The sequence below is a fragment of the Aythya marila genome (assembly GCF_965140915.1).
Source record: "Aythya marila genome assembly, chromosome: 1".
Lineage (NCBI taxonomy): Eukaryota > Metazoa > Chordata > Aves > Anseriformes > Anatidae > Aythya > Aythya marila.
This window is the reverse complement of record NC_139042.1, coordinates 18,398,565-18,423,755: the sequence shown is the minus strand read 5'-3', so window position 1 is coordinate 18,423,755 and position 25,191 is coordinate 18,398,565. Positions and strand designations below refer to the sequence as shown.

General features: G+C 38.7%; 1 protein-coding gene across 2 annotated transcripts in view; it reads left to right on the top strand.

Moving 5' to 3' along the window:
- PSPC1 (paraspeckle component 1) overlaps positions 1 to 24,674 on the top strand; it is a 63,791-nt gene extending 39,117 nt beyond the window's left edge. The window contains exons 7-9 of one of the 2 annotated variants that reach the window (XR_014318464.1): positions 19,577 to 19,677; positions 23,554 to 23,665; positions 23,789 to 24,674. Coding sequence is in view for 1 of the 2 variants with exons in the window: in XM_082771620.1 (XP_082627746.1) it covers positions 781 to 966 (186 nt within the window). In the remaining variant the exon portion in view is untranslated. Of the gene's footprint in view, positions 1 to 780; positions 9,235 to 19,576; positions 19,678 to 23,553; positions 23,666 to 23,788 lie in introns of those variants that run through there. The other variant, XM_082771620.1, reaches the window with a different exon arrangement.
- Positions 24,675 to 25,191: the final 517 nt, after the last annotated feature.

Genomic DNA, 25,191 nt, shown 5'->3' with positions numbered 1-25,191 from the left:
CAGATGTATGTTTTCAGTTTTGAGTCTGAATTGTTAATAGTCAAGACTGTTTAAGCACATACACCTTAATGTTGAGTATGGAAATAAGGAACATGTGCAACATTAACTGGATTTTCATCTTCTATTGATGCTTCAGGTTAAATTTCACTTTTAAACTAAGCATAGTCCAACTATGCATTGTATCACTAGTTACACTAGTTTATTTGAATTGGGATTTAAAAGTCTGTTTAAAGATCCCTGAAGTGCCATACAAAAGGCTGACACCAGGTAGTATGGACTGAAATGCATTTAATCTACACATTTGTGGAAATGTAAGCCTTCAGGTTATTTCACTGTTAAAAGAATAAACCTGCAGTCTCTAGAAATACAAAAGCTCAACTTTTTTTCTAGTTTGACAATATTTCTGTGTCTAACTCCTTTAACAGAGAAGCATTGTAGTCGGTATGTTAGGACTCGGGTATGAAATCACTGTTTGCTCTTCTGTTACGTAGAAATTATGTATTGTTCAGATGTGCTTGAAAGGATGAAGTTACATTCAGCACCAGAGTTGGTTTGCATACTTAAATTTCTAATTTTTCATTTACTTTACAAAGTTGGAGGGTAGCATTAGCAGTCTTTAATTTCCAGCTCCTTTTTGATAATAACTAATTGAATTGCTCCTTTCTTCCCCTCTATGTGTGATCCTGATTCTGCTGGACTATCTGCTGACCTTCCTGCCAACATCACTTGTGGGTTTTGTTGTAACTTACATTTGGCACGTTCCAAATGGACTTGTATTAGCATAATGAGAGATTCCCTCAAGGAGGTCCATCACAGATGGGTTCACCTCTGGTTAGTAGAACGGGCTCTGAAACTCCTCAGCCGCCAATGAGTGGTGTAGGTGCCGTGAGTGGTGGACCTGGTGGCTTTGGTAGAGGAAACCCAGGGGGCAACTTTGAAGGACCTAACAAGCGTCGCAGATACTAAAACTTATTTCATTCCTTACTGTTAAGAAATTCCGGTAAAAATATACGGTGATATGCCTTTATAATTTTAGCTGTTATCTGGAAACGGTTTTATTGTTATTGTAGTCTTTAAAACGGTTTCTTTTGTAAAACTTTTTTGTATTCAGTCATAGGCTTTGTAGTATAGAGCAGAAATGATGCAGATCATAATGTAAGGCAATGTGTTTGTGACTAGCAAAATACAATGTGTGACTATGCTGTAAAACATGCAGTTATCTGATTACAATAAAATATAAAAATCACTTGAAAGGATTTTGGGAATGTTATTACTAATACTGGGTGAGAATAATTTTATGCTTAATTATAAGTGGCATTTTCATTCTTAGTATGTAGCTTCTACTGTGTGTCAAAAAAATCTATTAATAGTGAACGTATTCAGCTAGAAGTGCATGTTGCAGTACATACTATGAGAACTTACATTGCAACTGCTTACCTTTTGCTTCAACTTTTAGAGCATCAAGTTTTATACGAAGTGTTTTCTTAAGGACACTGTGTCCTCTTTTGTTTCAGTCTCCCTCTGCAAACTTAGTCACAGCAGACTTACAGTGTATCTGTCATTCAAATCACTGAAAAAAATAACTTTGGAGGAAAGAAAAACTAAACGAAAAACATAAAACCTCTGGAAAAGGAATCTGTATGTTTACTTTATTCATGATGGTATGAATGAATTTACCTAAACTATACCTGTGCAGAAGAAAAATTGTTGTGACATGAGTGTGTTGTACTGATTGTTAAAGTATCCTGTCATCGAAGGGAGGAAACACTTGTTCAAGCTGGTTTAAAGCCTTCCACTGATGTACGATGCATTATTATAGATATATATTTCCCCCACTGGTTGCATTGAAACAAATCTGTTATCATCAATTAACTGTTTAATTCAGAGGCAAATAGGGGTTTTCTAGTTCAAATGGTTGTTTGCTTATAGCAGAGGATTCATATGCATCTAGAAGGACTTGCACATAAGTATTCTTGAAAAATGTTTTGCAGAATGATAAATTTGGAAAATATCCATTCCCAACACAACACACACTAGTTTTGCAGAATGAGTATTGAGATTGGAACTAATGATAAAGCTGCTAAGAAGCTTCTTATGTTCAGATTTCAGCAGTCATGGAAGATGATGGAAAAGGCCTATTGGTTCTATTCCTATAATGGCAACAAAGTAGGGATATGTTTGGTTACTATGGCTTTTTTTTTCCTGTGAAAGTGTTTTGTTTTGCATCTGTTCTTATGTTTTCTCAAGTAGAAATAATTAAAATTTATATGCATGAATAGTGATACTAAATTGCTTCAGAACTGATTTAAGATAACATTGTGCCCTAATTATATTGGAATGGTATGTATGTAGCTCAAAGCATGGGATGCAAGCAGCAGAGAGCATGTATGTGTTACTCTTTAATATAGCAGTGATGGTCTTGGTGAATTTAACTGTGAGTAAATGAGTAAAATTTAAAAAAAAAAAAAAAAAAAAAGAGGCATTGCTAACATTTTGGAAGAATACTGTTTGAATTGCCAATGTTGTATGGCCAAAGGTAATGCGAGATCGTTTTCTTAGAATTCAAGAGTTACCATATGAATAAGTCCTCACTTGTGACATCTCTAATTACTAAACATTTTCTTCTTGACTATCTTTAATACTGCCTTTTTTGCTCGGAGATGCATGCCACGTTATGCAATAGCGAGTTAGGTTTAAAGTCTGACATACTGTTCCCTCCTTGATACACGTATCACGTTACAGCACTCATTCTTCCAGAAAAAACACCTGCAACTGCTTTTTCTTGAGCATACTGGTCCTGGAAATCTAACATTTGGGAAAATCGCTGCTTTTTCACTAGGTATAAATTAGTATTTAGAGCAATTACTTAAGATTTCTGCTTTCATGTTCTGCATTCAGTTGAAAATGCAGTTTACATTAGTGTGTATTAAGGTGTGTAAATACTATTTTGTCCCATCTTTTCAGGCCTTGTTTTGAACATAGCATTTTTATGGGGATTGAGAAAGATAGGTGAGGTTATTAATTCCAAACTGCAAAGCTGTGAGGGGAACATGTTTTAAACAATGTAACCTGAACTAGGTTCAGGAGGCTTGTTCCTTTTTTTTTTTTTTTTTTTTTTTTTTTTTTTTTTTTTTTTTTTCCCAAGGAGAAGGCTGTGTCACTTGGCCCTTTTGGCCAACTCCTGTGTATTCAGGTAGATAAGCTAGTATCTCTGTAGTATCTAAATGTGTTTCAGAAGTTCATTAAGCATACCTAATCTGCGAGAAGTGCTTCCTTCTTCCCCAGACAGCCTCAGACTGTCTTAAGTGCGTATGTTTGCACTGCATTTTTTTTTTTTTGCTAACAAACCAAGCTATGTATTTACTTGAAAGTTCCTGTATACTTTAAGTGTAACACTGGTGATTTTCACTCCATACTTAATAGCCACCATCAATATTAAAACTTTTGGTCATAAATGGCTCTGCTGCATGCTAGAATGCATGTTTATCTGCTGTCCTTACTACAGAAAATCATCTAGTCTTTAAATATCCATGTAACAAGCCTTTAAGTCTGGAAAGAAATATAGAAATGTTGAATTTGGATGCACTTTAAACATTTTATGAATTCCTTTTGTAGCTAATGACAGGCTGCTAAGTTCTGCTCTGAATAAAATTTTTCTTAGGACTGTCTGGCCATGTTGATTGTATGCAGCTCAATGGTAAAGGCAGTGCTTTTCATTTTGCCATATGTGGTAGTAACTGGCTAGCTCTTCAGCAAACAATTTTGTTAAAAAAGGATTGGTCCTAATTAAATTGTTAAAAATGGTAGGGAGATATGGCCGACCAGTGTTTTTGCTTGAAGATACAGCCCATATGCTGGAAGTGATTTATTTTTCTTGTTCCTCATCAAGCTTAGTAGTAGTTTATCAGCTTTTCTTGTTCCTCATCAAGCTTAGTAGTAGTTTATCAGCTTTTCTGTGCACACATATACTGAAGTTCTGAACTCTTACCATTTTTGCTGGGGCAGTGCAAATGATCTTGCAAAGGATATGAGATTGTAATGGAATTACTTCTGGTATTTTCTGAGTTTTTAGATTATTCTTGAAATCTTGATATAAATTGCTTAATTTTTTTATGAGATACAACTTCAGTACTTGAATATAGTAAAGCTTAAATATTTGTATTACTATTCCATATAAGTAAAAAGCAAAGCTGACCTTAAGTTGTTTATTGTCTACATCTATATTTTATCCAGTTCAATCTAAAGATACACCAGACTGGTGACTCCTATTAGAAAAGGGGTTATAACAGATGGCAAAGACACAATATAAACTGAATATTATATGAACTTAATTTTAACCATGCTCAACAGGATTTTGTAGTCTGCACTCATTGAGATCCATAGTATATTGTCATAGGTTAAAATTTATACCAAACTCATTGTTCCCTCTTTAGTGTCTTTTCTCAAAGTTTAAAGAAAAATTACGTATTCTTTTAACAAATGATGACACAAAAATGCATCAACTCCATGAAGTACTGATTGATAAACAGTTGCAATCTGCCTAGAGATAACTTGGCCCAAAAAATGATGAAGTAATTTATCTAAAAGAACATTCTTAAGTAAAAAATAAAACCACAACAACAGCCTTATATTTTGATGTGAGATGCTCAGCAAATAAATGGTGTGCTCTGAAGGCATGAAGGTCATTTTACTTAAGCATATTGAGGGAACAAATTTTTTTGGCATACGATTTCCAATAAAGAAAAAATGTATATTAGATAAGTCTTTTCTCCAATTAATATACAGCAATGGAGCTATTAAAATAGCAGGGAAGGCCAGGTGGTGACTAATGGGGTCAATTTCCATTGGGCCATAGGTGTGGATGGACGCTCAGTGCCATTCCTAGGCGTGGAGTGGTGCCAATCCATACGTAATCTCACACAGCCTGCATCCAGAGTGTCTCGTTAGCTCATGCTTTGGGCTAGGACTGGGGGACTTAATAGCATATTTTCCAAATGCTCTTTAACTGTTTCCTTAGGTGCCCTGAATTTATTGATTTGGGCACTGTGCTGCCATTAACGTGAAAAATTATTTTGGGATTTGGTGCTTTCCTTGGGGTGTTAGCTTAGCTCTAACATGAGGGAGTATCAGTCCAACCTGCCTCATCCTTCAGTAGTGGGGAGGCAGCGAGTGTGGCCTGGGAAAATACAGGGGTCGGACATTGCTCTGTTAAGTTGTTGGTTATTTCTTTCATGCTCTTTTGGCAGCAAACACAGGACTGCCTCATCCCCAAAGTATTTGTTTTCATTAAAATCAATTTGATGAAATGTGAGAATTTAATAACAGTAGAATGATTGAGTTGCATTACTTAGTCATGTATAATGTTTTTTTCCCATAGGATTGCCTTTTTGCTGCCTTTTAGGATACACCATAAAATATACTTAGGTGGCCTCTCAGTTTGGCCTTTTGCTGAAGAAATTTGTTGTGTAAATTTGTATTTTTTCCCCATAGAATGTTTTTAAAATCATAGCTGAAGACTTTTTTTTCTAAAAATTTAAGTTGTAGGATAGACTGAATATCCAATTTTCACAAAACAATACTTTCATCTTAAATACACATGAAACAAGCCTTCTGTGTGTTCATTTTTCATGGGATAGATTTAATAGGTCTTTTCCATCTTGAACTTCCTTAAGCTGTGATTAATTGAAATTTGGAGGTATTCATATTAATTACTTTAGCCTGATGTCTAAAAGTGGCAGGAGGATGACTTTCTTCAGAAAAGCAATTAACAGCAACCTTTGTTTCTCATTGAAGGAAAAAAAAAAAGAAAAATCGTTTGGAGATAAAAACAGCATACATATTGGTAAAGTAATTTAAAAAACTGCTATCATATAATGATTTTTATGCCCATATTGCATTAACAGGGAAAAAATAAAGCTTTATGAACCTGAGTAAAAACAATCTGAGTAAAATCGTGCTGGTTTGTATGTAGTCCCTTAAATAGGGGACAAAATGCCCGTAATAAGAGGTATGAGATTGAAAAGGAACTTCACTGTGTTACTGCATCCAGGTGTTGATGATTTCTATCACTTTGTGTTGGTAAACAGTTTGTCTAGAGCTTCTATTGTTTGTAGTTCTTCTAGTGTGCTTTTTTATATCTAATTTCTGTAGAGTAAAACATAGCTGTATAATTTGAATTTACATGCTAAATGTATGTGAGACATAAACTGCTTGACTTAAGAACAGTGAGAATAAAGATGTTGTCCTTGCCATTGATTTCTCAGTAAAAAAAAAAAAAAAAGATTGCACACAACCTTGAACAGGAGTAAGTGTGAAGTCTTGTATGTAAGTTGAAAACAGGGGAAGGGGGGAATAAAGAAACATAAAAATAGGAGAATTGTGGTTTACTTTTGTATCTTCACTAGATATACAACAGTAACTTGAAATCTTGTTCTACATGAAAATCACAAGCTCATGGTAACGGAAAACAAAGAAATACCAGTTACACTAGTGTTTTTGATTTTTTAAACCTCGAGTTTAGCATTTTGCAGACCGCCAAGGAAAATCAGAAGAATTGAAATGAATTAATAAATGGATTTTTTTTAAATACTCATGAGTTACAGGGATGGTCTTTGCAATAGGCTATGTTCTGTGTTACTCTTGAAAAGTTCTTCTGTAGGACTTGAATTTTGTCTGGTTACAGCAACTGCCTACAGTGCACAAGCCTCATGGTTTTGTAAGTATGAAACAGCTGATTTTAGAATGGTTAGCTTCTGGGAATCCAAACTTACACTTAGGTATTATAGCCAGAGAAGCAGCAAACAGTGTAAGGGGAAAGAATACTGAGTATTTCCTGGTGTTTATGGAATAGAATTAGGGTATTCTCCTCAGTTTCTTTAGCCCTAATTTCACTGTAATAATTTCTGCGGAAGGGACAGTAGTTTTAGTGAACATTTTTGGGAAAAAATGGTTTTCTTTAAATAACCACATACTGTACTGGTGGAAATAGGAAACATCATCAGTCTCAAAAGATGCAGAAACCACAAGCATTTATTATAATTCCTTTGCAGATGATTGTTCTTCGTGTTTTTGGCATTTTAACGTGCTTCCTTGTTTTTTTAAGCTCCAGTATGGATACTGCTGTTCCTCCATTATTTGCTGTAAAAGGATTTATTCTGCAGTGCTGTTGCTAAGCTTAAATATTTGATCTAGTGTAAAATTCCAGAAAAACCTTGTGTAAACCAGTTATTGTAGTACTGCAAAGTGCAGTCTTTGAACTACCAGCTGGAAGTGGTCTTCTAAGCTGCTTACAAATGTTTTACATATTTGTATGCTGTTGGGAAATCACCAACAAATCTGAAATCTATGTACATTTTAAAAAACGGTAATTCAGTACAATTGCTGCAGGTAGGAATAGTCATTTGCCCTCCTTGCTGCTTGGTCCTGCTGCTTGCCTGCTTTGTGCCACCCTTGCATCTCTGTGCCCCGTGCTTGGTGCAGTGAGTAGGATAAAGAGAAATCCCAACTATAGGACTGATTCTGCTCATCTCATGTGGAGGGAAAGATCAGCAAGGAGGGGGCAGTAGAACAAGATGCTCCAGAACTGTGGACACAGGTTAGTTTGTGCTGTACCTGCAGAGAATATAGAAAATATAGTTTTATGTATGTCTTCATTAAGTGAGATTGGATACTTTTTCAGTACTTCTAGGAAATATATAGCTTAGAAATAGGTAAGAAATATATTTAGGGTTTCAGATCTCTTGAGTGGCATCATTCCATTTTACATTCTTAGTGATAGTTGACCTAAGAGGGACACTATTTGAAATAATGAAGAATCAATTTACCACTAAAATGTTGAGCCAGATTCAGTGAGCTTGGCCTGTCTGTTCACTTCCTGCAGTTTCCAGAAAGCTATATGCAAGTCAATAAAAAACGAAAAAGTGTTCTTCGTGCTTTCTCCAGGAAAGATGATATGTATGGTTTTGGAGAAGCAAAACTATTCCAATATATTTTTTCTTTGAAGAAAACATACTCTGCAATTAGAAAGATGGAAAACACTGTCTTTTAAAAGGCCGACATTCTTCATTCTTTGATAACAATAGCACTGCATTGTTTCAAATATTCCTGTAAGCACTTTTAAGTGATGAAGGATGAAAGGTAAGCTGCAGCTCCAGTTTCAATCAACTTTGAATAATAAAAAGTCTTTCCCGGAAAGCACAGGAAGAAAAGTGCAATAATGAAACAGCAGTTCATCTCATGTTTTGTGCCAATGTAGAATATTTTGCTTCTAGGACTCTCAGCATGATACTGGTCTGAAATGATGAACCAGGGCTGTGCCACGTAATGCAAAAGTTGTTTTTGACTTAACCTGTGACAAATGCAATTACTACATTTCCAAAACTGAAAATTCAGAGTTCTGAAATAAATTGTTTAAAAAGAAGGGGGAAAAAACAAACAAACAAAAAACAAACAAACAAACACAACACTTACATATTGCATCACATGTCTATAAATGAAAATTGTCAACTTGGCAGTTGAGATGTCCATGTTTTTAGAGCTATTTAGTATATGTGCCAGTTTCTTGTTGCCATGTTATGCTTTCCATGCAGCTTTTGTAGTACCATTTAATGCATGTTTCAGCATCATTAATTCTCGCATCTCAGTTGTGTATGGTTTCATCTTGTGTTCACGCTGCTGAATGCAAATGCCTGTAGAAGGGGGGTACTAGAGCATTTGTTTACTGTGATGTAACTATTGTTTAGTAGTTTTTCATTGCTGAGCTTGCTTTATTTTGTGTTCACTTTCCATGTTTTGTGCAAAATATGCTTTTCCTATTGCATATGAGGGAAAAACGTATCAAGTCATTTAACTGTGTTTATTAAGTGTGTGTGTGTTAGCAGGTTAATTTGTAGTTATTCATAAACTGAAATCCTGAAGATGCATCTTAATGTTTCTAAAATGACTGCTGGCTCAGTAGAATAAATTCTCTTGGAATACTTTTCTGCATGATTACGTGTAGAGTTTTTATGCTTATGGGCCACATCTGTATTTATTTAAAATTAAAAAAAAATAAATCAATGTCCATAGGTCATTTCTAAAATTACAAGTATGTGTACAAAACAGTAATTTAATCACAAATGACTTGATGTTTGCTCTAAACAGTACTGTAATGCTCCAAGTTGTATTGAATATAAAAAAGGTAATTAGTTTGAGTTACTTCATTTTTAAAGTGAAACTTAAAAAATTGTATTCAGAGTAAAAGAGTGCACGGGGGGGAGGAGGGGGGAAATAATACAGACTTGTGGAGAAATGATGCTCTTGTCTGAGTTGCATTATATGTTACTGGCCTTGTATTTTCTACTATTTAAAGTGAGATCATTGTGCAGAACTATTTGTTATAAAGACTTATTAACAAAAAGAATTACCACTTGTCTTGCTTTACACAGTTATTAGTATTAACTCATGTTAGCATCTTTAGAATAGTTAAAGTAGAATTGGTTGGGTTAGGTGCATGTACTTTACTGCTGATGATGCCATGCAGTGTGAATATCAGAAATAGGGTAACTCAATGATGGTAGATACTGAAGACTGATACTGTGTTTTGCCTTTAAGTCCAGTTGGATAAATGCTCACCTTAAGCATTAGTTGTGCTATCTTTGAAGTGAACTCTTTCATGTATCCTATTCCGGTTAACCATGAAACTGATTTTCTTAGGTGTCTGATATTTTGGGGAAATAAACACTGATTTTAAAAACTGCCTGCAACCTCAGTAATCATACTTACATCATTTGTGTCTCTACTTTATTGCTGTAGTCACAAGTTTTAAAGTGTTAATCTGTAGATTATTCTAGGGGAGGGCAAAGGTTGCTTAATTATTGAGGCCTTAGGTGGGAAAAATTATGTAGAATCTTAATATTTACAGTAAAAAAAAAAAAAATCTTTAAAACTGCAGTGTCAAGGAAGCTGAATGGTGTATCTTTCAAGAAGGTGCGAGAGCTTTCTACTAGAGATTTCATATATTTGTGAAGTATTACACTTCTAAATCTTTCACTGCTCTGACATGGAAGACATTGTGGAGCCCAAGCCTTATTGAAATAAGGTGAAATATTATGGTGAATTACTTAAATATTATGGTGAAAATTCTGCGTTTTCTCCCTTCCACAAAGTTTTAGAAGTGATGTGAGGAAGTAATGTGATGTTACTGACTGTACTGTTGGGCTGAATCCTGCGTCTCTGAAGATTGTCATTGGCCTCCTCTGGGTATCATTTAGGACTCCTTTCCTTATTCTGTATCCCAGATTTTCTTTTGCTATAAAAGGTTTTAACTTTTCTTAATGATATGATCTGTATAAGACTATTCAGGGGTTGTAATACATAAACTCGATACAAATAGGTTAGAGGAAAGGGAAGATGTCAAATGCACAGGAAAAACAGTTCTTCCTATCACTTGGCAAGTCATTAATCCCCTGTGCTTTGTTAGTATATGAATATCATGTGTATGATATCACATATATGTTTTTAACCTGTTGAGTGTTTAAGAAGAGGATTAATGGTGATTCTTGAAAGGAAAAATGTATTTTAATTAAATTTAAAATTTTCTCTTGTAAACCAATACATAAGTAACAAAATACATTAGAACTTCAGTAGCCTTCCTTGTTTCATAAGCGTGTGGAAAAGTCAAAATAGAAAAGAGCTCTTTGTGAATTTACACATGGGGAAAATGGTAAGAAAATGGTAACATGGAAAAGCAGGAAGACACGTTCTGGCCTCATCTTTCCGTTCATTTCATCTAAAATTCTTCTAAAATTTTGGAAGCTATGATAGAATTTAAAGTGTTATATACGAGTCTTGGTAAGCTTTCTTTAAATTTCCTGAATGCTGTTTCAGACTTCTGCAATAAATGATACTAGTTTATTGTAAATATGTAAATAAAATACATGCTTTAATGGACAAAATAAGTCTGGAAGCCTGTGTTTCATGAAGATACGGAGGAAAGTAATGTCAATGAGAAGTTTGCTATGTTTTCTCATATTTTTATTTTTTGCCTACATTACCTAAAAGGAACATAAATGGAAATTTATGAATGATGTATAAGGGAAGGCTGAATATATAGGCCAAAATCATGCTGGGGGGGAAAAAAAAAGTTTAAATATGTATAACTTAATTTGATGCTTCTTCGAGTAGAGAAATAAGCTCCTGTCTAAAAATAAGTGCTGTACAATAGAGGTCCTGTTGATTACAGATTTACTCTTTGCCTTGGTTGTGGCAAGACAACAGAAATAGGGCTTTCAGGATTTTTTTTTATGATTAACAATGATGCCACAAGGATGCCCTTTAAAGTTTTCGTCATCTTCCCTGTGGCTTAGTGAGTTTCAGTCACACAGTGGCAGCTACTGTAGTCTGGGAGTTGAGTGGTGTAGTCATGATGACTGAAGTACATGAAGTTCTTCATACATGAAGTACTTCAGTCACCATTTGCTCATGCCACAGCTACATTTGACTTGGCTTACACCTCTTCAGTCACTGCAATGCACTTCCAAACTTTACCTTTTATGAAGTATAGGTGCGATTTTTCCCAGTGAGGTGTAATACAAACCATTACATTTGTGCTATCAACAACACAAATCCCTTTGATAATTCAAGATATGCCAGAGAAAAAGAATCTGGCTGATTATTGCAGTCTGTTTCTCTGATTACGTGATAAAGGTGTGAAGTCCTGGTTCTACTTTTGTCGCCAGGTGCTGAGTATCATCTTTAAACTATTTGGATATCTACATTTATTCTAGTTTACACACTTCAGTGTAAACTAAAATCACATAAATCTATATACCATTAAGCGTAGTAGTCAGATGCTGATCAGATGTAAGAGCTTGAAATCTAAGTTGGCCAAAGTAGGCCTAGCATGGTGATAAAGTTTTGAGAAAGCAGGAACAAGGTCGAATGGACTAAGGGAGCTCTTTAGTAGTTGGTCCATAAAAAACAGTAGGAGAATCTGTTAACTTTCCAAAGAAATGGATGCATCAGACAGTTACACAAGTTTGGGTTTGTGATACGAATTTCCTTGAAGAAATCACTGCTTGCTTGTGTGGAGTTTCTTTTCAAGACATAGAAAATGATGTTTATAGTGTGTTAGATGGACATTTTGTCATTGTGTACATCAAAAGTTGGAAACAGGTAACTGAGGTATCTTCTGTGTTCCAGCCTGTGTTCATACATGTTTTCTCATTAATGTGTTTGGTATTTAGAAATTTGTCACCTGACATGCTTTTGATAACTTACTTTTAATATGTGAAAATTACAGTATGAGCTTACATCTCGAAAACTGAGTGAACTCCAATGAGAAACATAAAGTCAGTCTGTCTTTGATTCAAAATATTTTAGTTATGAATATGATGCCAACTGACCTACCCTTGTGTGTAAGCTGACAAAAAAAGGAAGCTCCCCCTATTTCTTTCTTGTGTGCATTTGTTCTGGTCAAACCTGGTTTCATCATTAAAGCTTTCATACTTCATTGTTTCCAAAGTAAGAAAAGTTTAGCCAACTGGAGAGTCATTCAAGGGCCAGGGGGAGGGGTTAGTTTTAATAATATTTCTAGGACACAACGAGGTGTTCAACAGTTAAATCTATTACTCAATTACTGCTAGTATCATCCTCTTTGGTTCTCTTCACAACATATTAGCAGATGCCTCCTTAGCTGTGTCTGAGAGCTGAGGCTTATTGCTTTTTTGTTTGATTTTCACTCAGCTGTTTCATTTTGGGTAGGAACAATATCTTCAGGTAGGAGCTACCTCTGTTACCATCCTACTCTGTCTGTTGTAACAAAGTTGAAAAATCTTAATGTAGTATCAGCATTATGTCCAATTGTACTGTTAACAGACAAAAAAAAATCAAGTTTCAGGTTTAATTTGCCAGATAATAAATCTTACTTAGCAATAGCAAGTTGAGAATCTGCTCTCTGATTTTACATAGTGTAGTTCATCATATATTCGGCCTTAAGTTTTTTTGCAGGTTCTCTGGTGTTACTGTGCATAACTGCTAGCCCTGGTTTGAGTAGTTATCTGCTTAGACAGGGCAAGTGCAGGCAAGGACTAGTTATACCATGTTGAAACAGATAAATGTCTTCATAAAAACACATTTTTATGAGATTTGGTAGTTTTATTCCACATTGGTTTGTTTTTCATAAACAGGTAAGTTACTTCAGTGGACCAAGAGATAGAACATTTGCAGAATACCCTGCAATTTGTTAATGCTCTTTTGTTATCCTTGTCCAGAAATACAGATTATATTTCCTGTGTTCCAATCTAATGTAAGATTCTAATTTTTTCCTACCAAATATGGCTGTATTACACTGGAAGGTAGAAGTAGCTATTCTGTGTTTGTCACAATAAAGCAATCAGAAATCAAAATTGTCACTCAGCAGAATTAAAAGCATAGGAAGGAAATTCCAGGTAAAATATTTACAAGACCTTTTAATAGGACAGGAGGCCATGGGCACAGCCGGGCACCCAGGAGGCTCCCTCTGAGCACCAGGCAGCACTGCTGTGCTGGGCGGGTGACGGAGCCCTGGCACAGGCTGCCCAGAGAGGCTGCGGGGTCTCCTCCTTGGGGATCTGCAAAACCCCCTGGGCAGCCTGCTCTGTGTGTCCCCTGGTGCCACCCCTGCCCAAGCAGGGCCTCCAGAGGGCCCTGCCAACCTTAGCCATTAATTTAAATAAAGCTTTGACTTTCTTAATCTATATAAATTAACGTTAAAACCTATTAAATCATTAGCTGCTTGATTGCTTCCTTACTAGGTTTCCTTTTAATAAAGAAGTATCTCTTGCTTAGTATTGCTACGATACGTTTTCAAATGGAGTGCTTCAAAGATGAAAGCTCTTTGAGTGAAACGTGAATTGTTTCTCATTGTAAAGACCATACAACCACAGCCCTTCCCTTTACCCTGGCAGTCTTACGGCTTCGGAAGTTGTAGCCCCACAAAGATAACTAATTCTTCTCTTTATTTTGGAAGAGGAAGTTAGGACACGGGCCTAACTTGGCACCTGCTGCAAAAACGACAGGTAAGGAATCTTACAGGAGGGAATGGGGAATGTTGTGTAAAGTTGTGTAATGCAGCATTGCTATAACATGTCACAGGTGAATGCTCTCTATATCAGCTAGTTTCACAAATCCTTAGTGATACTGTCTTTTTTCCTTTTTTTAAAATATTAAAAAAACTTGGATTTTGCAAAACCCAGGAAGTTTCCCTTGAAACTAGACACCTCCCTCCATTTTTTTTTGAAAATCTAAAATATTCTTAAGCTATTGAGATCATCACATCTGAGCTGTATATAAATTCTTTTCTATAATACAAGGCTTTTGCTAATTTTCAGTGGTGTTAAAGTGTAAAATCTGAGTAAACTAGTTCCTAGGCTTTGCTTATACGCATCCTTAGTTTCTTTAAACAGCGTTTTAAAAAAGATTTGTAAATCAGGCTGAATTAACATGAATAAACTATGCATATTTCTAGAATCTCTAGATTTTTCTAAGTGGTTCTCTCATCTCAGCATATTTGTAAACTCACTTTCAGAGTGCATAGTACAATAACATCCTGACTTCTGGCTGTGTTAGAGTAGTAGAGGAATAGTGATTGTAGTCAGATACCTGCTAGTTGAGCTGGTGTAACTGTCTGGTTTACAGCAGAGTTAAGTTCCAAGCTCTGTATGTAAACAGGTTGTATGTTCCTGATACTTGTTGAATTTGCTCTGAAATTCTACAACCTGACTTAAAGCAAGTTCATGAAATTTTAGCTGTAACTTCAATGCTGAGTGATAGAACTGGTTTAGATGCTAGAGTTTTCTTTGAAGTCACATCTATGCATCACTTTGTAGGGGAAAGAGATGTTGAGGGTTAAAAGTTATTCCCTTGTTCCTTTCAACAGCTCTGTATTTAGCTGATTGTGATAAGGCGAGGTATGGTAAAGCGCTCAGGAGCTTTGCATCTGTTTTAAAAGGCACATGAGTTCTGAGTGGAGAAAATGACACTATGGCTTGGGCAAACTCTTTCAAACTGCTCAACATGAATACAGTCATTGGAACTAGAAATCTGGACACCAGAAGACTTCACAGCTGCATTAATGGTGATGTGTAGGATGGCTAATTGTGAAAGTAACCTTTGGGTGGGCTAGCTCTGTTGCAGATTGCTTGGCCTGACACAGGAAGGTTAGTGAGCAACACAGGGGATGAGCCAGCAATCCAAAATGTAGGGTGGAATTGCTGTTTTATATAGGAATATTTTAATGACTGTGTATGACTATGGCCTCACAGTTAATTTTTGTTTTTGTTAAAATATATATGATAGATTACTTCGTGCAGTAGGGGGTCTGTGATGTTAAGAACTTAAGCACCAAGTTCCCTTCTGCTGATCAAATCCAAAGTTCTTGGAGATCTTAGGGAATCTTTACATTTTACCAAAAAAAACACCTTCCATCTAGAAATATAATGACTCCCCAGTGAAGACTTTTTTGTAAAGTTTACTATGTCCTTATTTTGTTTTCAAATTTGGGCCTTGCTGAAGCTGCACACATGAAATCTTTGTCCTTTTTAAGATATTTTCAGACATTCATCGTTGCCCAAATACGGAAGAAATAATTTGCATGAGTGCAGTTTTATTATCCAGGCAAAACAGAAATAAATCTCTGTATTACAGTATTGTTACTGGTAATGGCTTTATTATCTAGTCACCTAGACTGTAGTAGTAACTAGTAATTCTAGTAACTGTCACCACCTTTTCTTTTTGGAAATGTGATTCCAGAAAAGAAATATTAATACTTTCACATTCCTTATTCTGTGTAAGTTGCTAACTTCAGATACCCTATAATTTATAGACTGAAAATTGAGAAATAGATAAAAATGCTTTAATAGTCAAGGAAAATGAATGACTTGCTGGATCGGTTCAAGTACTATTTGTCCTTTTCTTTCTAGGAACTTAATCTTCCTGTAGAGCCTTAATTTGGTAATGCTCACTGTTTGCCTTAAATTCTTTCTTACTTCTATATTTTTGTAAGGCTGTATGTTCTTAGGGACAGAATTTTGGGAACATAAGATTGGAAAAAGTTGTATTGGATTCATCTCCTGTAGTCACAGGCAGCCACACCATGATGTCCAATTAATTACTGGTTTACTCTTGGTGTTTTTTGATGTAAATGTATGTTTCTGTCCTCAGTAGTGGCTACTCATGATAGAGGTGAGCAAGGCTTGGCCTGACTAGAGTAAAATCTAAGAGAACGAGGAGGATAAGATCGCTTGACCATTTAGAAATGTCTAGCTCTACCTTCCATTAGTACTTCAGCCAATGTTGTTATCTGTTACCTTTTGATAGGAGAACCTGAACCAAATGCAGACATGAACACAGCTCTGCGGATCGTCTCGCTCAGGTTCCCTTTGGTAGCCCCAAATACATGACCAGAAGGGATCGTGTGTTTTCCTGAGAAAAAAGCTCGGAATCGGGAGTTCTTCCTTTGTGTGATGGATGGTGGCTGTGCTACTCAGGATGGTGCCTGCTGGTGCAAAGTGCCACGTGCTCCACTGCACGGGAAGTCAGAGTTTACCTATGCTGCTGTTCTGTGTTGCTAGGTAATTTTTAACGTAGATGTAAAATAAAGGGGGATGGGTTCTCTTACAATACCACCCAAAATCCTATTAATTTAAAAAAACAAACAAAGAAAAACAGCCAGTGTGTGCTCTGAGAAGGAAGCACAACAGCATGGGTACGTAAGGTAAATGTGGAACATCCTTTAGGTCCACGGGCTGCCACGGCTGTGTCTGCTTGGTAGGAACAAGGCAAGTCTGTATTGGGAAGAGGTTGTGGAGGGCACCCCAGTAAATGAAGGCATACAGCTTGAGATGGGTTGTACCGAGGAGCTGGTTTTCATTTTTCCTTGATAATGACATGATATGTGCATAGTATTGCTTTAGTGTGTGCTTGACACACCTGTTCCCTTCAGGATATGCCTTTTTGCCGTGCTGTTGGCCATTTAGAGCATTTCAGATACGTTTTGCCTGGCACAACACCAACATACTGAACTTTACTTTAAAGAAACACTTTATCATTCATCTGAAGGTGATTTGGAGTCTGTTCTTTGAAAACAGTGATATGTTTTGCTTCAGCATTAGCTGCCGGGGTATGTCAGGGCTAAGAGGCACTGTTAACTGTGGAAGTCTCTGACAGCACAGAGAGGTTGGAGGGGTCTCTGATTGTTGTGAGGACAGCATTCTGAAGAAATAGTGTGGAGGATACCTATTGCATCTAAGAAACAAACCCAAACCACTATAATACGATCACTTTTTAGTATGAGTTTACGGTAAATGGGTTATTCGGTAACACTGCCATATGGTCTTGCTGCCTGGTTTTAGGCATGGTCTTCAAAAACAAAGATGTTTTCTGGGAGTTTGGCTAAAAACTTGTCACTAATACCAACATTTAAGTTGCCAAGAATCTGTCTCTGCTTTCTCTTCAATAAATCTGAGTGGTCAAGAAATAGAACTTGTACGTGCTGGCTGTTACAGGAGCCGGAGGCTGCTAGGCCTCGGGGGGTTTTAGGCTTGCTGTTTGTAGACAGGGAAAAGGGAATAAAGAAAGGCTTATTAATTAGTGTTATTTTTTTCATAATATTAAAATGTAGTCTGAAAAAATGGCAACTGGTAATTAGTTTCCCTTTAAGATGGGTACATGTTTTTCAGTAGCTGAATTAGTCTCACCATACGGAGGCCGTGTCACAGGGCACTACCAGTGTTGCCACTAGTACTTATAGAGACAATTCAGGCCTGGCCTCTGGGTCTGACAGTCATAGCCAACTTGTAATTGAGCAGTTAAAGGATTTTAGTAGTAGGGCTTGCAAAATTAGAGCTGTAGCTATCGAGGGTTGGCAGGCTATGCTCTGTGCTGCCTCGGCATCTGTCTGCCCGGCCGTCATGGAGATGGCAAAGGAGTTTTAAAATGGGACGTGTAGCGAGCTGCACGGTGGGCAGGGGGAAGAGATGGAAAGGAAATGGGGGAATTGTTGAAGTTACCAGCACTTTTTAGAGGTCTTGGACATAAATTTTACTACCTTTGTGTGTAACCTGAGCTGCAATTCTACAGCTGCATCTGATCAGGTAAACACTACCTCTACTGTAGATGCTTGTGGTTGTGTTGCAACTTGCACTTGTTACTCCGAGTTGCTTTTTCAGGCTGTTATCTAAGTGAAGACAGCCTAAAAAATGCAACCTGTGTGTGGCTTTTGGAAGTAATTCTTTCTGTAAGAAGTATTTTTCAATGTGCTGAGTTTTCTGATCATCAAACAGGACCTCAAGATGTCGGTAATTCTTCTAGGAAGTCTGTATCTAAGAGAACAGAGCTCTTCATCCTGTTGTGCTGCTGTAGTTGGGGTTTTCCCAGTCCGTCTTGCTCTGTACACAGATTTCTGTAGTGCTCCTTGGCTCTGCAGCATGCTTCTGTTTCCCCCGCCCGAGCAATGGGCTATATGTTAACCCTACCAAACACTGAAGGACTTGGGTGTTGTTTGAAATCTGAGGCATTTGTATAGAAGAGACTATTTTAGCTGGGGATAGGGGAGGGTGGAAATGTGTGTGCATGTGTGAAAGTTGTTTTGAACCCCAAACAACAGGGACAGGGAGCTGCTGGGTTTTATACACTGACTTGATACATTATTTTGTGTGTGGATGCTAGAAGAAGCCACACAGAGCTCAAGATGGATACCCTGATTAACACGGTTTTGATCTTAGTCAATTTTTCTATTATATTTCAAATAATTTTAATATGAATTAATAGGAATAAAATTATACTGACTTGCTCTTTGTTCTTGTGACTGCACTTACTGCAAATGCAAGCACACCTATTACAGAAGTTTTGAAATGGCAAGTCTTAAACTTTTGCATCAATTTCTACTATTATTAGTATTAATTATGTTTTCATGAGATTTCTATGTAGTTTTGCTCAAGATCTTAAAGTAGGACATCTTACTCCAATTTAGTTTTCATACATGGTTTTAAACCTCTTCAATGTCTGTACCACAGCAGGCTGAGGAACGTGGAGGAGACTGCACTTTACTTACCTGATCTCAGCATGACAGTGAGAGTAGTTATGTCACATTTAATTAAAGACACTGGGTTGTATGCAGGGATCCAAATTTTCTTAATGGCAATAACATGCGAGGGACGAAACCCAGCTTTGGCCTAGCATTTGGCTTAGCAGAAAACAGTGGTTTGTTTGAGTATGTGTGTTTTAAAACCCTACAAGGAATGGTGACAAGACTCGGGAGCAGAATTGCACTTACTCTACATCAGGGTGAAGTATGAAATTTGGGAGCCTGTTTATGCCTGGAACCAGCTGTTTTTTAACTGCTACATGGTCAAATTCAATTTAAAATTTTAAGAACAGAGAAATCCATGGGAACAACCAAGTGGTAAGAATAAGTAGAGGATAAACATTAATGAGACTTTACCACAAAAATCCATTTATTTCCTGATATTATATATAAGGGTATTTAAAAAATGGGTATTTGAAAAGAGAAGCTACTGTTTTTCCAGTTTGTGTCATTGCTGTCTCTTTATTTTTTTAGGTTATCATGAAGATGTTAAAATGCAGATGAAGACTGGCTTTTGTAGAATCCGGCTACCTTCTGAATACAAAAGGGAATCCTAAACCGAATTGTAGTACGAGGTATGTATTGGGATATTTGCCTTTATTTAGCCATTACTGAAATTAGGAGCCAGCTTTGCTTTCACGCTTTTGATTTTATGTAATTCTGCTTATATGCTTCAACTAATACTTGCTTTCAGATAATACATGACTATTCATTTCGTAATTCCTGTCACACGTTACCACGTTATTAAACAACTTGAAATGTACATACAGAGCATTCTGCAAACAGCTCAAAATCTGGGTACTCATAGTGCTTCTTCCAAACAAACGCCACAATGCCACATTGCTGCAGTGCTGCAGTGTGCAGGCTGCTGGATGTTATTCACAGAACCAGCCAGGTTGGAAGAGACCTCCAAGATCACCAAGTCCAACCTCCAACCTAACACTAACCAGCCCTCCACTAAACCGTATTACTGAGCTCTACATCGAAACATCTTTTAAAGGCCTCCAGGGATGTCACTGCATGCAGAATCCAGTTTGTAGATCAATACAACGTAGTTCCTGATTCTGAACAGCCGTCAGGATTAGCCAGCAGGCTTTTATCCTACAAGGCTGTGTCCACGTCCTCTGTAAAACCTGGGGTTGAGCTCAGTTCCCGAACATGCAGGTTTGTTGTGTCTACCCTAGGTGTTGGTAGTGGGACTAACGTACACCATGCAGGTTTTAAAGGGAGGTTGGTTCAGTTCTGGAATTCCAAATTATCAGTAGCTTTTATAGAGTAAAAGTCCTGTTAAGCACTGATGGGATTTACCTGAGATTTTAGCTGTACTGATCAAGCAAGAGGAATTTGGGTTAGTTCTCATGGGTGTTCTCCATGTTTGGCCTGGTAAATGAGAGCTGTCACTGTAGTTATGTTTACAGTAAAAGAGAACTAATCAAGATATACTAAGCCCCATCAATGGATGGTGTCACTTATTGCTAATCAGAGATCCTCTCACTGATTTCCATCAGTAATTGTGTGCAAAGTAAGCAGTAAAACTTGAGTTGCTTGGGGAGTATAAATGTGATGGGACCTTTTGTTATTCTGATTTAAAAAAAAAAAAAAAAAGCATGGGAAGGGCAACATGAGAAAAAGTCGTTCTGCAGTAACAAATCTCAAACTGGACTAGGAATTACAAAGTACTGCAAAATTGCCTCTGTAGTCTTTGCAGGCAGAAATAGTTCAAAATTTCTGCCCAAGACAGACATTTCCTATTATATTCCACAGCAGCCCTCTCCTTTTTTTCTGCCTTTTACTCTATCTGCTACATCTATTTAGGTAGCGCAGCTTTGTAAAGGATTTCTCCAAAGAAAAAGTTTCTTCTGTACGTGGTTCAGATGAGGCGTTGGAGCTCTGCTCCCTGGTGTTCTGGTCACCCAGTGAGGAGCCAGAGAGCTGCGTTACTGCTGCTGCTGGAGCCCTGTGGTGCTAACCTCACCTTTGCACTGAAATTGGGGCAGGATCTTCACATAATTACAGAATCTCCAAGGTTGGAAGGGTGCCAAGGAGATCTTGTGACTGAACACCTTGCTCAAAGCGAGATGCCAGGTAGAGCAGGCTGCCCAGTAACACGTCCAGGCGGCTTTTGGAGCTCCCCAAGGAGGAGGCCCCACAGCCTCTCTGGGCAGCCTGTGCCAGGGCTCCGTCACCCGCCCAGCACAGCAGTGCTGCCTGGTGCTCAGAGTCACTTACTTTGGAAAAGGTCCTCATCAAGTCTGACCATCAGCCTAAGACTACTCTCACCTCTTGTCCTGTCACTGGGCACCAGCAGGAAGGCTCTTGCTCTGTGGTCATTCTGCCCTCTCATCAGCTGTTTGTACATATTGATGGGATTCCTCCCAGCCCTCTCCAGGCTGAGCAGTCCCAGCTCTCTGGATCGCCTCCCTCAACCTGCTGACAGCTTCCTGACACAGCACACTATGCTGCTGCTGCCCTTTGCTGGGGCACAGCACATCACTGGCTCGTGTTCGGCTCCCCCAGGGCTCTTTCTGCAGAGCTGCTTTTCATACTGCTGGCCTCCAGCCTGTCTTGGTGCCTGGGGTGGTTCCTCCCTGGGGGCAGGAGCTGGCTCTTCCCTCTGCTGAACTCCATGAAGTCCTGTCAGCCCACTTCTCCAGCCTGTGACTGTGCCTCTGGATGGCAGCACAGCCCCCTCACACGCTCCTCCCAGCCCTGCATCTCCTGCACACGTGCTGTTAGGTGCATTCTGTCCCAGCATCCAGATCATTAACGAAGGTTTTGGAAATGATTGGCCTCAGTGCTGACTGCCTGGGGCGCACTGCTGGGTACCAGCCTCCAACTGGTCTTTGTGCCACTGGTCACATCCTCCTGGCTCTGTTCAGCCACCTCTCAGCCCACCTCGCTGTCTACTCACCCAGCCCGTACCCCTTCAGTGAGGCTGTGAGGGCAGAAAGTGTCAGAAACCCCCCCAAAAGTGAGGGTAAGCAACACCTGCTGCTGTCCCCATGCCCACAGAGCGGGTCACCTCATCACGGGAGGCTGTCAGGGCAGGTTGATTGAGGAGTTGCAAATGGCCCTTCCATAAATCCATGCTGACTCCTGTCAGCTGCCTTCTTGTCCATGGTGAGTGGCTTTCTTCAGTGTTCCCTAGCCTGGACATCTTCTGCTTAGCAGATGTTGAAGGTGGTGAGGGGAGATGGGGAAACTCACACATGCGTTGTTTTGTGGCTTTGCCTTGCCTTTATGAAGTTGTTCCCTGTCATTTATAGGACTTGTAAAAATCACAATATAACGTACACCAGGCTAAAGAAATAAGCTATAGGCATTTACTCATAAAATCTAAAAAAAAAAAAAAAAAAAAAAAAAAGTAATTACAGGTAAAGGTAAATACAGGTAAAACTGTTTCTGCCATCAGAGAAGAAAAGGTAAAAGAAAAAAAAAAAAAAAGGAAAAAAAATCCAACCACTTATTTATGCTGTTTAAATCGTTGTTTTTTTTTGTTTGTTTTTTTTTCTGTCCACCTGACTTCTTGTCTTGACCAAGTGCTGTTGGGAACTCAGCCTTCTGGCTTTCCCTTAGGTATCAGACCAGCGCTGTGCAAAAGGGCTTTTTGGGAGCCTTGGCGCTTGGCAAGCTTCCTGGGTGCTTCAGACTCTGTCTGTCCCCGAGTTGCTCTCCTTCCTTCCTGCGAAGGGAAGAGAGGATGGCCAAGGCTCCCTGGAGATACAAATGTTCCTTTGACTGGCTAAATAATGAGTTCTTGTCTCAGCGGAGTGATAAAACCCTTCCCTTCTCTTTCTCCCACTATTCAGTGGTGTGAACCTGGCTGGCAGAGCCTAATGGCCTAATTAAATTGCATTAAAAACTCTGAAAAGATTAGATTAAAATGTGAGTGGCTCTCATTGTGCTTGGGGCATAGTGTGCAATGGCAAACTGAAACATGTTGCAAAAGACTCTGAGTCAGCCAAATCAGTCACTTAAAAAAGAAATAAGAACAAAATTACACCTGTTCAGTTTTATATCAGTTTTCTGATGAGCAGAATTTTGCAGAGATTAATGTTGTCTTTGTGCATTTGCCATTGCAATTCCCTTCTTCAGCTCTCAACTTCGAAACAAATTTCACGCAGTTCTGTTGTGCCAGCAGAGGTACTGGGCTCTGATTTAATTCATCGTGAGGTCAAAATGTTCCATCAGTCTTCCTGCCACTGGGGTTCCTAGGATGGTGGACGGCAGCTCAGATAACCTCTGATCCTGAGATCTGGGAAAGCGTCAGCATTTCCAGGCTCTTTGTCCAACTGTACTTGCTGTAACGCATCACCCTGTAGTTTGCTATTTGAGTTTTGCTGCATGTTGATTACAAAAGTACTTTTTCAAGAATCAATTGAATCATTTCAGTGTCTAACTCTTTGGCCTGAATTATATTTATGTCCTGAAAATGTTCTTCATTGGATCAGGTTTTGATGAAAGATGCTGGCGGCCACATAGCCTCAAACTGGAGCTGACTGCCTGCTATGCCCTGTGTGCAAAATTCTGCTCTTCAAGTTGGAATTGAAAGGACCACTGGAGGTGAGAAACTAATCCATTGGAATGCGTGATGGTCGGTGTGATTTGGTGATGTTTCTTGCGTGCTAGATTAATGATCAGTCTCTTTGTGTCTGACTGTTGTCTAATGCGTTCTTTCTCCCTCAGTGTTCTCTGGTTTTGGGCACAAGAACAGCGCTGCTATCCGATACAACAGCAATTAAAGCTGTGGCAGGGAGCTGAGCAGCAGGGATGGATCGCTCTCACCCAGGCTGTGCTCCTGCTTGCAGGCAGTGGCAGCAGCCCCAGACCGCGTTCATCTCATTTACCTCTCCCTTTTCCATGTTGGGAAAGAGGCACCAGAAGAAATCTGATGTCTCCTTATTCAAGAAGCATTTTCCTGTATGAGAGGGAGGCAAGTTCCAGGTGCTGTGATGGCTTCAAGTTCCAGCAGAGGAGATGGGATCCAGTGTTCAGGAGAGTCAAGTACTTGGAAATGGTGTTGATAAAAGGAGTTGTGTTTGTACATGCTGTAACAGGGCTCTGAGGAAATGATGTATTGAAGTACCACTTCTTGATTAAATGATCAGTTTTGGACTAAAACCTCTTAAAGCTAGATGAAACAAATAAGAAAATATTATCAAGCACTAAAATATGACAAAAGATGGGAAAGTGTGGTTAGTCTTGTACTTGAAGAAAGAACAGTAGTGGGGGTTGTGGTTAAGTTGCAGTACTGAGTTTGCAATGTTGCACAGAAGCATTAGCTACCTGGAGAAAACTGTAAGCCAGCAACAGGCTAGCTGAAAACTGAGGAAATACTCACCAATAGCAAAAATTAAAAATGGAGAAAGATTTCACCATCTATGCAGTTGAGCTTGATGTTATAATGTTAAATGCCTGCTACAATAATGTTGCCTAATGAAAAATGAAAACCAGTGACGGAAACAAACAATGAAAAATGCACTTCGATGTCATGAGGTTTTCCCATTGCACTGTAATTTAGCACTGCAGATTTTTTTCCCCTGGGATTTCTGTTTCTAATAAAACTGTTTCAAATAAACTTCCTGTTATTCATAGATTAATTTTCTGTTTCTTGACCTCAGAAAGGCAGTGAGGCAGTGACCATGAATAGAACAGAGCAGTTGCCAAGAATCTCACGGAGTTTAAAAAAGGCAAAAACTAAAATCTGATTCTGGGCACAGAGTAAGTTCAGGCAGTAGCGCAGCCTGGACATAAGACTGGAAGTGGAGCAGCTTTGCAGGAACTGGGTTTTGGGGATCCCCAAGGAGGAGACCCCACAGGCTCTCTGGGCAGCCTGTGCCAGGGCTCCGTCACCCGCCCAGCACAGCAGTGCTGCCTGGTGCTCAGAGGGAGCCTCCTGGGTGCCCGGCTGTGCCCATGGCCTCCTGTCCTGGCACTGGGCACCACTGAGCAGAGCCTGGCTCCGGCCTCTCTGCACCCTCCCGTCAGGGATTTAGGGACACGGATGAGATCCCCCTGAGCCTCCTCTTCTCCAGGCTGAGCAGCCCCAGCTCTCCCAGCCTCTCCTCACAGCAGAGATGCTCCAGCGC